Consider the following 14,630-nt stretch of genomic DNA (forward strand, 5'->3'; position numbering starts at 1 on the left):
GCTTGTTGTTTTTACATCATACCTGCACAGATGGTCTACAGGTAGTGTCCCTGCATCCCAAAGCAATCAGAATGCCAATATTTGGTTCTATTGTGAATCAGAAGCCTTTTATATAGGGCCTTATTATAGGCGGAAATGTCCTCTTCATGAAATAGATGGTCAGAAGTTTTACATTGACCTCAAAAGTCCTGAAATGTATCCATAAAGTGATTCACCACATTTGTAAATAAAAATGCCCCTACCTTCCCTGAAAAGGGTAGTTCCAAGTTAATCCTGCTCCATTGTCCAGCTACTGTTTCGATTTACATCACATTTGCACAGATTGTGTACAGGTAGGAGCCCAACACCCAAAACAACCAGAAAGATATGTCAAGATATGCTGTATTGTGAATTAGCAGGATTTTATAGGCTCCTATAGGGCTTGTTGAATAGTATATTATAAAGTTGTTGTTTTTCCTGATCTATTAATACTGTGTTAATACAAACAAAATGGCTGCTTAATAACAGTAAATGTATTCTGATACCATGTTCTTACCCACTTCATACGCATGCGGAATCTAAGGATGTTTCTCAGGTAGGCCTAATATCTCTATGCCTCAAAACAGCTGGAATGACAAAATATTGTTCCATAAGGTAATGGTGACTGTAACAATGGTAGCCAGACTTAAAGGGCAAGACCACTTTGGTAGATGTTTGGTCTTAAAGGGCAAGACAACTTTGGTAGAGTTTGGGTTGTGTAGTTCTATCTATCTATCTATCTATCTATCTATCTATCTATCTATCTATCTATCTATCTATCTATCTATCTATCTATCTATCTTTCTATCTATCTATCTATCTATCTATCTATATATATGCCGAAAGTTGACAAGCAATACAATAACAAGCGGAGCTTTTGGCAACTTCACCAGTGTGCAGACTCTATTCTTTTTTTTGTGTAATACCTTGCCATGATGTACCGTAACTCCAAAGGAGAAATCTGAAATAATTGTTCCATTGATTAGAAATGTATAATTCATAATATGCTCCTCAATGACCCATAAACAGTTTTAGTCGACCAAATGAACACTGGCTTTACTTCTCTCTCCCCCTGTTGACGTTTGGAGTGATCTGATCTCCTCTCATTTCATCGGTCAATATTTCTTTTCCCTCCTGCAGTGAAATGAAATTCAGCGATGGTGAAAAGAAAGGAAAGAAGAAGAAGAAAGAGAAGGAGGAACAGTTACCTATGGTTGGTGCCATCGCTCTGGTAAGACCTCTTGTTTATTATGATCGGCACACTTTTCCAAGCATCAGTGGTCTTTTTTACTCTTGAGCAGGGGTCCGGGCCCCCTAGGGGGTCCTCAGAGTTACTACAGGGGGGCTTCCAAATCTTAGTGTGATAGGATTTTTTCTTGAACCCTAGCATCCCTTTTCTGGAAGAACTTTAGCCAAAAATAGCCCATCTACAAGCTCACAACGCGTAGATCGGCTATTTTTGGCAAGGAGGTGTGGTGTAGAGGGAAAAAATGTGCAGACCAAGTTTAAAAAAAAAAGTTTGATCTGAAGCGCAATTTTATACAATATAGAGGGGGTCCCTGCTTCATCTCTCTCTCGGCTAGGGGGTCCTTGGCCTGAAAACGTCGAAGACCCCTGCTATTGAGAGTGTAAAAAAGGGTAGAGAGGTTTGCACTCTGAACTCAAGGCTTACTAGGGCGAGAGGCCCGCATGAAAGTCCATAAACAAGAAAAAGGCTAGCATAATGAAAAATGATCATTGAGGCTCTTTGGATGCAAAAAAATATAGTCTTTTACTTACAGAAGTGCAAAAAGTGACATGGTGAAATAAGTTGACGATGGTCTGACCGAAACGTCCACTTATTTTTGCACTTTTGTACGTAAAAAAAACTACATTTTTACATCCAAAGAGGCTCAATGTTCATTTTTCAGTGTGCAAGCCATTTTCTTATGTATGGACTCTGAGAGTGCCGGGTCCATTTGGTTCCATTCGTACACTCTCAGCGTTACAAATGGATACTTGAACAAATGAACAATGAGGATTTTGCTGTGTATGTTTACAGAGGTGACACTCTGTCCTAGATTGTCATCACAATTGGTTACAACCAACCAATTAGTGTTGAATAATTAAAGATAGTGTAGACTGTAAGTTAAAGGGGTATTTCACTTTCAAAAAAACTTTTGGTCATTTTATCGTCTACTCAGGCTTTTGTGAGCCCCCAGACCGTTTTTAAGTTGCTTGATTTAGTATTTAGATATTTGATAATCATTTTATCAGACACGCCCCCTTCCTATACAAACCCATTATAACTTCAAACTCCATTTTTAACCTGTTAGATTCATCAAAAACACCCGTCCTTGGTTCTGCTGACTTACCCTGCCCTCCTAATACGTGAGGGGGCCATGTTTTTTCGATTTCTTTTTTCATTTATTTTATTACACTTTTTTAATGTATTTAATTTTTTTCATTTTCTAAAAAAAATATTAAAAATAAATGAAAAAAGTTATCGAAAAAACACGCCCCCCTCACGTATTAGGAGGGCAGGGTGAGTCAGCAGAACCAAGGACGGGTGTTTTTGATGAATCTAACATGTTAAAAATGGAGTTTGAAGTTATAATGGGTTTGTATAGGAAGGGGACGTGTCTGATAAAATGAATATCAAATATCTAAATACTGAATCAAGCAACTTAAAAACGGTCTGGGGGCTCACAAAAGCCTGAGTAGACGATAAAATGACCAAACGTTTTTTTGAAAGTGAAATATCCCTTTAATGTTGAAGCTCTTTATTCTTATAATAATCATTGCTATAGAGCGGGGCAAGGCAATATGAATTAAATTAAATATCTTGATTATTCTAAACTTTTGCCTTGATTCCGATTAATGAACGATTATTTAAGCTTGTAGTCCGGCTATTTTCACTATTTTTTGTACACCAACATTTTCGATTTAGTTGGTGTACGGACAGTTAAAAATGTCATTTTGTTGATATATCAGAAGAAGAAAAAAATACTATATAAAAAAACCTTGCTTCTCGATTATTCGGTTCTAAATATCGGTTTATATATATGTTTGGTTAATAGCCCAGCTCTACTAGTGTCTGTTCAGTAACAGGGGTCTCCTCATCTCTCCAGCTCTTTAATAAACTAACCCAGTTGGGTCGCTAATTTCATCCAATCAGGAGAGAGTACCCATTCATCAGCTTATAGTGTTCCAGTTCCTCTGCTCATTTCTTTGTGTCATCACTTCCATTTTCACTTGTTTATCCTGTGTCCTGTGTGAGTTCTCTCTCCTGGTTGTTTAAAACTAGTATCCCGACCTGAAAATGCATTACCAAAGAGCTGGAGAGACGGGGAGACCCCCGTTACTGAACAAACACTCTATATAACAATGCTTGCTATCAGAATATAGAGCTATTTAAAGGGATATAGTTCACCTCCAAAATTACTTTGCTTCGTATCGATTAGTCACCCCATGGAGACTTGAATTTTTGGTTTTTGTCGCATTCCTAAGCTAATAATTTGATGACCGGCAGCGGTTCCGGTAGGAGACACAAAGAGTCTCCTTTGTGTCTCCTACCGGTCCGCTGGTCATCAAATTATTGGCTTTGGAATGCGACAAAAACATAAAAAATCCATGAATTCAAGTCTCCATGGGGTGACTAATCGATAGGAAAACAAGTTAGTTTTTGGGTGAACTATGCCTTTAACACTTATTCTAACACAAATGAAATATCACTTTTAACACCTCAGAGGCCTTGTTTCCACCAGAATGAGTTCAGTGTACTGCAGGCCGTGATGAGACACATAGATGACATATTGATATGACCATAAGATAAACCATTATTGATCTCCGGCTCAGGACATATCAGGTGTTGTAGCAGCAACAGCAGTAACAGTGAAACGATTCGTACAGGTACGAGTAGAGAGATAAGAATAAGATAAACTAAAGATAACATATTATAGAGAGTCTGACAGTAAAAACCTGCACTGGTTATTAGACTGAGTTAAAATAATGTACTGTATATTATATCCATAAATATTAAGTATGAATGCACAATCTATCACCAATGAGTACACAAAACAAGATAGACCTTGATCCCACTTGGGGGAAGGCAGTAATTCACTTTCAGAAATTCAGGGAAATAGGCTCTATGCACAGCATATTGGGAATGAATTGGGCCCCTTCCTTCCTTCCTTCACAGGTGTCACCAATAATACTAATCAAGGCTCTGTTCCATTTAGTGTGGCATAGTGGTTGTCTTATTTTAAAAGGCCCCCATAACTCTGAGAGTGTACAAATGGAACCAAATGGACTCTTACGGGTCCATTTGGTTCCATTTGTACACTCTCAGAGTTACACACCCACCATAAGGGGCCATTTGGGAACCAAAATGGAGTGTTTCTAGTGAGCCAACATGCACAATATCAGCACCCTGACCAGAATGGAACAGAGCCTTCATTAGTATTATTGGTAACACCTGTGAAGGAAGTAAGTAGAGGCCCAATTTCTTTCCAATATGGCTGCTGTGCATAGAGCCTATTGTCTAAAACAACTGACCACAGAAGGTATGGGGTACTGTATGTCTGCTGTGCAGAGGAGCGTGTGTGCGCACGCGTGTGTGTGTGCGCACGTGTGTACGTACGTGTGTGTGTGTGTGTGTGTGTGTGTGTGTGTGTGTGTGTGTGTGTGTGTGTGTGTGCGTGTGCGTGTGCGTTCGTGTGCGTTCGTGTGCGCATGTGCGTGTTTATAGGGAAACAGGAAGTTGGATTGGAAGTGGGAGTTGAAACAGTAAGGGGGGGGGGGTCTACTGATGTTTGGGTGGGTTCCTCCAATGTCCTGCTGGGAGAAGACAATAGCTGTCTGGGTCTGTGCGGAGCCCTGACACACTAAAACCCTCAGTGTTCATTTACAGTAACTCTGAGAGCGCACAAAATGGTACCATACGGACCCTTACCATCCGTACAGGTCCGTTTGGTACCATTTTGTGCGCTCTCAGAGCACGCTCAGAATGAACACTCAACATTTCACTGTGTGTGCTCTGTTGGACGAACTCACACTGCGATCAAACCGGATGGTTTAAAGCCCTGCCTCTCCCTTTTTTTAAATATTCTAATAAATAAAAACGCACAAACGTAAACACATTCTGTACACCTTCTCCTGCGGGAGAAGGGGGGGGGGGGGGGGGGGGGGGCGGGGGGAACGGAAACAGGAGCTCTAGGTAGAGAAACAGGGACGCGTGGCAACCAGTCGCATCAGGGACAACAGGGGCCGCGATCATGACAACCGTTGTGTTAACTGTTGAGCTAAAAAAAAAGCATTATTTTACACTTTGGCTATTCAAAAATAGCAGATATACAAGATCTGCTATTTTTGAAAAATCATGAACGTGTGCGTTGAAGAGACTAGCCTTAGGCATTGGCACACAAAACAAACATGGGCAAATTCTCCTTCTACAGCACTACAGCACTGCCACCCAGGATTGGAATAGTTTAACCCCATCCCTCAAAAAATGCAGTTCGCTGGGCTCATTTAAAAGAGCCTTAAAAACTCACCTTTCAGGAGGCCAAAAGAGGAGGTAGTACCATTTTCCCGTTAGACAGACGTTCCCCTGTTCTTGTACATACAGTATAGTTTTTTCCCCCTTTTGTTTTTTTTGTTGTACATAGTGTTATCTTTTTCTGTTTTTTTTTTGTATTGATATTCGAACTGTGGTGCCACTATATATGTCTATAAATTGAATACCAAGGCCCTCGTTGGAAACAAGACCGCAAGGACTTTCATGAACGGACCTGTTAGACAAAGTATTTTAAATGTAACTGTGCTGTTTTACATTTGTTTTGCCTGATACAATATTCAATCAATCAAACTGGGTGAAAAATGGGTTACAAAATTGTGGGATACGAATTATAATAATAATTTAAAAAAAAAAGGTGTCGTCGGGTCCTCACAGGTCCATACGGGTCCTTCCATATCAGATGGACCGACTGAGACCCGTAGCAATTGAAACCGATCCGACCCGTGCCCGAGGGACAAGTCAATATGTTGGACCCGGCTCGGTTCGGGTCTTCTGTTCCGGAAAGACCCGTGCTACCCTAGATCTAAATGTCCCAATGGAAGGTTAGGGAGACCATCTACTGCAATGTACTTTTATAATGTAAAAGTTATATTGAAATACTCTACCATACAGATGTAGTTATATTGTATTAACATTATTCGTGGACAAACAAACAGAATGCTCTGTGAGAAGAATGCCATAACGGGACTTATTGATACTGGACAAAGATCTCACTTTGGAAATCGTAGATTGCCGAAACGAAATAGTAGATTTTAATCTCTAAAGGGATTAAAACTGACCCATCTCTCTCTATCTCTCTGTCTGTCTGTTTGCCTGTCTCTCTCTCTCTCTCTCTCTCTCTCTCTCTCTCTCTGAGTAGTTCAGGTTTGCTGATGGCTGGGACGTGGCGCTGATCCTACTGGGCACGGTGATGGCGATGGCTCACGGAACGGTCCTCCCTCTCATGTGCATCGTGTTCGGAGACATGACGGACAGTTTCGTAGACGACTCCCTGAGCAGGCCACCCCCAAACGCCAGCTTCCCCAGTGAGTTCCCACACACCTAACCGGACTTTTAAGCATAAAGTGGTTATGGTATAGCTGCATACTACATGAGAACAAACAAAGTCGGTTCGGTTCGGGAGGTCCCCCTGACCCCCTTTCAATTCCAATTCCAATATAGGCTCTATGCACAGCAGCCATTTTGGAGAGAAATTGGGCCTCTTCTTATTCCTTCACAGGTGTTACCAATGATGCTAATTAAGGCTCTGTTCCATTCCGGTCAAACGGTGTTAGGGTGCTGATGTTGTGCATGTTGGCTCACTGGAAACACTCTGCTACACCAGTGGGTCTGGTGTGCAACTCTGAGAGTGTACAAATGGAACCAAATGGACCCTTACGGGTGGGGGGTCCTTGAAAATAAAAACGTTTGAGAACCACTGTGATATACTAAATGGAACAGAGCCTTCATTAGTATCATTGGTAATATTTCCAATATTAAAAGGATAGTTCACCCCCAAAAATCGTATTTTCTATCAATTACACACCCCATAAAGCCTTGAATTTAAGGAGATTACATTTTTTTTGTCGCATTCCTAAGTCAATAATTTGATGACCGGCGGAAAGATACTAATGTCTCCGGTAGGAGACTCAAAGTTGACACTTTGAGTCTCCTACCGGAGCCGCCGCCAGTCATCAAATTACCGGTATTGGCCTAGGAATACAACAAAAACTAAAAAGAATTCCATGAATTCAAGTCTCCATGGGGTGTGTAATCGATAGAAAATAAGTCATTTTGGGGGTGAACTAACCCTTTAACATGGCATCCCATTGCCACAGAACACATCTGTGTCCTGGAAGCCTGACCCCGCCCTCCATGGCTGTTGGTGGGGAGTGGAGACTTATTGTACTTTTTGGTGGCAGAGCTTCTACTTGGATCACAGGGTGTGCCTTTAACCAATAACATAAGACCAAACACATGAAAAGGGTCACCCTTAACACATTGAGTGCCGAAAACGGTCCGGACTGTTTTTGACCCAATTTTATTTTTATACGTGGGGCCCACGTGGGGCGCTCTAACGAAACTTTGGGATCATCCAAGGAGTCTCTGAGAAGGAGAGGCCGGGTGTGGATCCATGTCAAAAATCCTTCCGGTCGGCCGCTCCAATGTTAACTCCTTGACTAAAAGCTTAATATCTCCATTTCTTTTTAACGTGGTGGAAGTGAGACGTTTTTGATCGCCGATCACTCTGCAATGGAGGATCGCGTTAGAAATATTATTGTTCCGGGCGTTAGTCGGGACCCTCCGCCGTCTCACACGCACGCTCTGTTTACATGCACTTCCGCGTTGGGGCTTCTACAGCACGAAACGTATCAACGTAAGTGGATGGAAGAAATGCAGGCACTGAACGTATAATATTTTTGATAAACCTCTGGCACCCGATGTGTTAATGCAATTGTAGTTTTTCCTCCGCATCGTTCACAAATTTGCTTTGATCTGTGCACTGGTGAAATGTCCCTTTAAGCCCCCTCTCTCTCTCTCTCTCTCTCTCTCTCTCTCTCTCTCTCTCTCTCTCTCTCTCTCTCTCTCTCTCTCTTATACCATCAATCTTACCCTCTCTTCTTCTTCAGACATGACCTTTCCTGTGTCTAATCAGACTGACAGCCTTAACGACAACATGACCGGGTAAGACTGTCCTAATGGATCCACATACAACACATACAGTACATCAGCATCTCTGATGAGCATGTTTTCACCCCCAGTCTGTGTGTCTGTGAGCAGACCATACAGGTATACACACAAATAAAACTGTTACTTATGGAAGCATAATGGGTATGTGTGTGTGTGTGTGTGTGTGTGTGTGTGTGTGTGTGTGTGTGTGTGTGTGTGTGTGTGTGTGTGTGTGTGTGTGTGTGTGTGTGTGTGTGCGTGTGCGCGCGTGCGTGTATTTGCGCATGTGTCTCCCAGCTACGCCATCTACTACTCCATCATGGGAGCCGGGGTGCTGATCGCCGCCTACATGCAGGTGGCCTTCTGGACGCTGGCGGCGGGGCGGCAGGTCAAGCGCCTCCGGGTGCTCTTCTTCCATCGCATCATGCAGCAGGACATCAGCTGGTTCGACGTCAACGAGACGCACGAGCTGAACACGCGCCTCACAGAGTCAGTGACACGACACACGACACGAGTCAATTTCAATTCCAATATAGGCTCTGTGCACGGCAACCATTTCGGAGAGAAATTGGGCCTCTTCCTGCTTCCTTCACAGGTGTTACTAATGATGCTAATGAAGGCTCTGTTCCATTCTGGTCAAACAGAGTCAGGGTGCTGATATTGTGTCATGTTGGCTCACTGGAAACACTCTGCTACACCAGTGGGTTTCAAAGTGTGGTCCAGGGACCCTCATGGGTCCTTGAGGGGGTTCCAAATGGCCCCTTAGGGGTGTGTAACCCTGAGAGTGTCCAAATGGAACCAAATGTACACTCTCATAGCTATGATGGGTCCTTGAAATTAAAAGAACCACTGTGCTACAATAAATGGAATCACTGTTAACCAGTGGTGGAAAGTAATTAAGTACATTTACTTAAGTACTGTACTTAAGTACAATTTTGAGGTATTCTTTACTTTACTGGAGTATTTCCAATTTTCAATACTTTTACTCCACTACAATTATTTGAAAACTTTAGTTACTAGTTACTTTGAAGAATTTGATTATTACAAAACATACATTAACCACTTCAGCACTATATACGTTTTATTCATTTGAAAACGTGTGAAATGGGGACATTCTGCATAATGAGTACTTTCTACTTTTGTACTTTAAGTATATTTTGATACCAGTATTTTTGTACTTTTACGCAAGTCAATTTTGAATTCCGGACTTTTACTTGTAACAGAGTATTTCTACTTTGCAGTAATAATACTTTTACTTAAGTAAAACATGTGAGTACTTTTTCCACCACTGCTGGTAACACCTGTGAAGGAAGTAAGGAAGAGGCCCAATTTATTTCCAATATGGCTTCCGTGCATAGAGCCTATTGGGAGAAAAAAAAAGGCTAAAAAGTACTTGGTTACTTTAAATTTAGAGGGGAAAGGGGGAAATAAACATTCCGTAGAATTCAAGCGTATTAATCGTATAGAAATGTTATCTATATGAGCCCCCTGGTCTGTGTGTTCCTGTTTTACAGTGACATCTATAAGATCCAGGAGGGAATTGGGGACAAGGTGGGCATGCTCATCCAGTCCTTCACCACCTTCATCACATCCTTTATCATCGGCTTCATCAAAGGATGGAAGCTGACCCTCGTCATCCTCGCCGTCAGCCCTGTGCTGGGAATATCTGCCGCTCTGTTCAGCAAGGTGAGCTCCACTCAACAGCGTTCAACCTGGTGTCTCTATAGGCCATAGAGTTAAAAATAATAGAGAGGGCACCGGATATCGCCTCCCATCCACTTGCATTGAGTTGCTCACCCAGCGCATGAAGCGAATTCACCCCTTCTTCCGGGTTGTAAAGTGTGATGGGCGTAGCCTATTTGGGGCCACTGTGATACGTTCTGCGTCACAGAAGTGACGCGTTTTACGTCACAGAGGTGCGCGGCCCCGTGCGCAAGCTTGTGCGCAAGCTCGTGAGTCAAGCCCATTGGTCGAAACCGTTTTCGCTCGTACATTTGCAGTGGCCCCGTCCGTTTAAGCTGCAGTACCTACGAATGGCCAGCATGTCCATTTCGCTTCAATGCAACCACTGGGTTCTGGGGGCTTGCTATAGGCGCTATGCACAGCAGCGCTATTATCACTTCCTTTACAGGTGTTACCAATGATACTAATGAAGGCTCTGTTCCATTTAGTGTAGCACAGTGGTTTCCACGACCCCCATAACTCTGAGAGTGTACAAATGGAACCATTTGTACACTCTCAGAGTTACACACCCATAAGGGGCCATTTGGAAGCCCATGAGAGGGTCCCTGGACCCCAACTTTAGACCCACTGGTGTAGCAGAGACAGAGTGTTTCCAGTGAGCCAACATGCACACACTATCAGCACCCTGACTCTGTTTGACCAGAATGGAACAGAGCCTTCATTAGTATCATTGGTAACACCAGACATGCCTATTGTAGGCATGTCTGTGTAGTGGCGTTAATTTCTGTCGACTAAAACTATGATGAAAAATGTTCGTCGCAACGTGTCGTTACGAGCTTGTAGATCAGCTATTTTCAGCATGCAACCAAGTGTAAAATCAGCCATTACGATGCCATCAAGGCAGCGCCAGAATATTTTTTTGTCGACAAAATCAACTGTATTGTACATTTAGTTGACTAAAATCGTATAGTCGACTAAAACTAGACTAAAACTACAACTTTTCAAATGATAAAAACATGACTAAAACAAAATGAAATTGTATTCAAAAGACTAAACTAAATCAAAATGTGCTGTCAAAATCAACACTGCTGCTTAGACGGAATGTTTTTTTTTCTCAAAAAGTTTCAATTGCTAAAATAGTGGAAATAGGACATCTACGTACATGTATCTTTCTAAATTCACTATGCTACATAAAGCTGCACTAAACTATATTAATAATGTATTATTAACAAAAAGTATTGGGGGTTAATTGTGTGTGTGTGTGTGTGTGTGTGTGTGTGTGTGTGTGTGTGTGTGTGTGTGTGTGTGTGTGTGTGTGTGTGTGTGTGTGTGTGTGTGTGTGTGTGTGTGTGTGTGTGTAGATATTGACATCCTTCACGACTAAAGAGCAGGGCGCGTACGCCAAGGCCGGAGCCGTGGCTGAAGAGGTTCTCTCTGCCGTCAGGACGGTGTTCGCTTTCAGCGGCCAGGACCGCGAGATCGAGAGGTTCGTGCACGCGGCTATGTTGTTGTTTGCTTGTGTGTGTGTGTGTGTGAGCTCCTAGAGAGACAGAGATAGAGAGAGAAACATGGTTGGTCGCAGGCCATTTGGTCGGAAGCAGATCTTTCCCAGTTGCCAACTGTCACAGCTGCAAGTTTTAACGTCATTTGCCGTTTGCACCTGTCCCATATCTTGTCCTGTTGTCCAGTGTGTGTGTGTGTGTGTGTGTGTGTGTGTGTGTGTGTGTGTGTGTGTGTGTGTGTGTGTGTGTGTGTGTGTGGTGGTGTGTGTGTGTGTGTGTGTGTGTGTGTGTGTGTGTGTGTGTGTGTGTGTGTGTGTGTGTGTGTGTAGTCTGCAGTGGTGTGTCTAAAGGGTTCATTTGACCTGTGGGGTCAAATGCTCCTTCCTGCTCTTCTCCTTTTTAGAGTTGTGTCCAACAAGAAAAAAATAGCAGATCTACAAGCTCATATGAGCTTGTAGATCTGCTATTTGTTTTAGATCGTGAAAATGTGTGCAAATCATTGAATATATATACATTTTTAACTCAAATCTTTGCTTCTGGGGGTCCCCGGAACAACATAATTTTGAGATGGGGGTCCGAGGCCAAATACTTATCATTTTGGGGGTCCTTGACATGGAAAAAGTTTGAGAACCACTGCTTATAGCAACATACGTTTTTTCAAAAAACTGTTAGGATTTAGAAGCCATTTGTAGAATCCCCCAGAAGCAAAGATTTGAGTTACAAATGTTCGTTTGTAACTCAAACAAATGTTACATACTTGAAATTACATTTCACAAAATAAGATTTGAGAAAACATGACATGCATGTATTTTTAAATGTTTTATTATTATTATTATTATTATTATTATTATTATTATTATTATTATTATTATTATTATTATTATTACTTTTTTAACTCTGAACTCTTTCTTGAAGTGCTGCTTTTCAGTGTTGAGCCTGCATGCTTACAGTGCTTAGAACCATATTATGACTGCAGTGCTTACAGGGTTGACAGGGCCGGTGCGTCCATACAGGCGACCTATAGGCAACTGCCTTAAGCAGTCTGGAGAGGCGGCAAAAAGTGTCGGACAAAAAAAATAATTCTGTAAATGAATGATGACACTTGCGCGATCGGTATTCTATCACTTCTTTGCCGTTTGCAAGTCACATCACTGTTTGCATGAGTGAATACAATAACCTTGTGATACAGACTGTCTGTCTGCTTGGAACTGGGAGAGGGGGGGGGGGGGTCGGGGCGGGGCGGATGTTAAACTGACGACACTGGCAGCTAGAGCGGAGGTGCTCTCCCTTATAGTTGAACAGTCAAGTTAATGCAAGTAAAACCAGTCAGTCAGTCAGTCAGCCACTACAAAATGCTACCAAATAAACCACCATCAGTCCTGCGGTTTTTAGGAAAGAAGGTGAGAAATGTGTGCTATCTTTTGTTATATGTAGCTGTTGATATTTTATTAAGGCAAAAAGAATTACTGCGCGCACGCGGGGTAGGGGCGCATCAGAGAAAGCTTGCCTCGAGCGGCAATTGGGTCTGCGCCGACCCTGAGTGTTGAGAACCATATTATGACTGCAGGGCTTACAGTGTTGAGAACCATATTATGACTGCAGGGCTTACAGTGTTGAGTAGGGGTGTGCCGATACACTAATTTCACGAAACGATACGATACGATATTTGGCTCACAACTTCGATACGATTTCGATACGATACGCACTTTTTTTATTATGAAAATATATGGAGGAGAAAAAAAGAAAATGCAAACAAATAATTCTGTTTTTGCATTATTCAGACATGCAAACTTGTAGCTTTTCAGCTACAATAGCCGTTTTGAATCCAAATAGTATGACACCTGACCCGAAAAAAAAACATGTTGTCACTCTTTTCACTTCGGGGCCGTTTGCATGCCTGATTATTATGATTGTAAAAAAAAAAAAAAAAAAAAAAATTTTTTTTCAAAAACGATATTTTTTTCCCCCAAAACGATACATATCGTCGTGAAAACGTATCGCGATATATCGCGGGACGATATATCGGCACACCCCTAGTGTTGAGAACCATATTATGACTGCAGGGCTTACAGTGTTGAGAACCATATTATGACTGCATGCTTACAGTGCTTAGAACCATATTATGACTGCATCCTTACAGTGCTTAGAACCATATTATGACTGCATGCTTACAGTGCTTAACCATATTATGACTGCATCCTTACAGTGTTGAGAACCATATTATGACTGCATGCTTACAGTGTTGAGAACCATATTATGACTGCATGCTTACAGTGTTGAGAACCATATTATGAGTGCTTGCAGGGTTCCCGAGAACCGTTCATCCAGTCTACTTCACAGACTCTTGGGTCCTAAGTATAAAGGTGTTCCGACTAATTTCACAATACGATACACGATATTGGGCTCACGATATCAATACGATACGATATATGGCACTTTTTAAATATGAAAAGATATGGGGGGGGCAAATGCGAACAAAAACTTCTGTTTTTGCATTATTATTGCATTTTTTTTTTTTTTAAACAGTACTTTTTTCCTTTTTTTTTAATGCCAAAACGATACATTTCGTCACGAAAACGTATTGCGATATATCGCAGGACAATATATCGGCACACCCCTAGTTCTAAGCAATACACCCACCGAGCATGAAGTTGATCGGCTAAGCTAAACGATTCTTGAGATATGCAGACAGACAGACAGACAGACAGACAGACAGACAGACAGACAGACAGACAGACAGACAGAGACTCCTTGAATGTATAGATATTATGCCTAACCATTGCATGCGCGTGTGTGTGCGTTACGTCGCAGGTACCACAAGAACTTGGAGGACGCCAAGAGGATGGGCATAAAGAAAGCCGTCTCGTCCAACATCCTCATGGGCTTCACCTTCATGATGATCTACCTGTCGTACGCTCTGGCCTTCTGGTACGGCAGCACCCTCATCCTGAGCGGAGAGTACACCATCGGCAGCGTACTCACCGTGAGTTGACCCCATGTTTTACCGTCACGCTAGTGCAATGCCCGTCGGAACGCACGCCCCTTCGGTGACGCAAACCCGTTGTACCACAGTACTTGGTGCGGTACCCTTTTTTAAAGTATCAATACGGCAATATAGGCTAGTATACTATAGAAGTAAAAGTCCGGAATTCAAAATGTACTTGAGTAAAAGTACAAAAGTATTGGCATTAAAATATACTGTAAGTACCAAAAGTAAAAGTAGT

The 14,630-nt window shown here is 42.1% G+C and overlaps 1 protein-coding gene across 1 annotated transcript in view; it reads left to right on the plus strand.

The window, feature by feature from the left end:
• Window positions 1-14,630, plus strand: part of LOC311041926 (ATP-dependent translocase ABCB1-like) — a gene marked incomplete at both ends in the record, with an annotated part of 49,887 nt that overhangs the window by 4,314 nt on the left and 30,943 nt on the right. The window contains 7 exons of the mRNA XM_084052409.1: window positions 1,159-1,249; window positions 6,432-6,597; window positions 8,182-8,236; window positions 8,519-8,710; window positions 9,736-9,907; window positions 11,266-11,390; window positions 14,218-14,389. Coding sequence (XP_083908535.1) covers window positions 1,159-1,249; window positions 6,432-6,597; window positions 8,182-8,236; window positions 8,519-8,710; window positions 9,736-9,907; window positions 11,266-11,390; window positions 14,218-14,389 — 973 coding nt within the window. The remainder of the gene's footprint in view (window positions 1-1,158; window positions 1,250-6,431; window positions 6,598-8,181; window positions 8,237-8,518; window positions 8,711-9,735; window positions 9,908-11,265; window positions 11,391-14,217; window positions 14,390-14,630) is intronic.

The sequence above is a fragment of the Gymnoscopelus microlampas genome (genome assembly GCF_963454915.1).
Source record: "Gymnoscopelus microlampas genome assembly, chromosome: 3".
Classification (NCBI taxonomy): domain Eukaryota; kingdom Metazoa; phylum Chordata; class Actinopteri; order Myctophiformes; family Myctophidae; genus Gymnoscopelus; species Gymnoscopelus microlampas.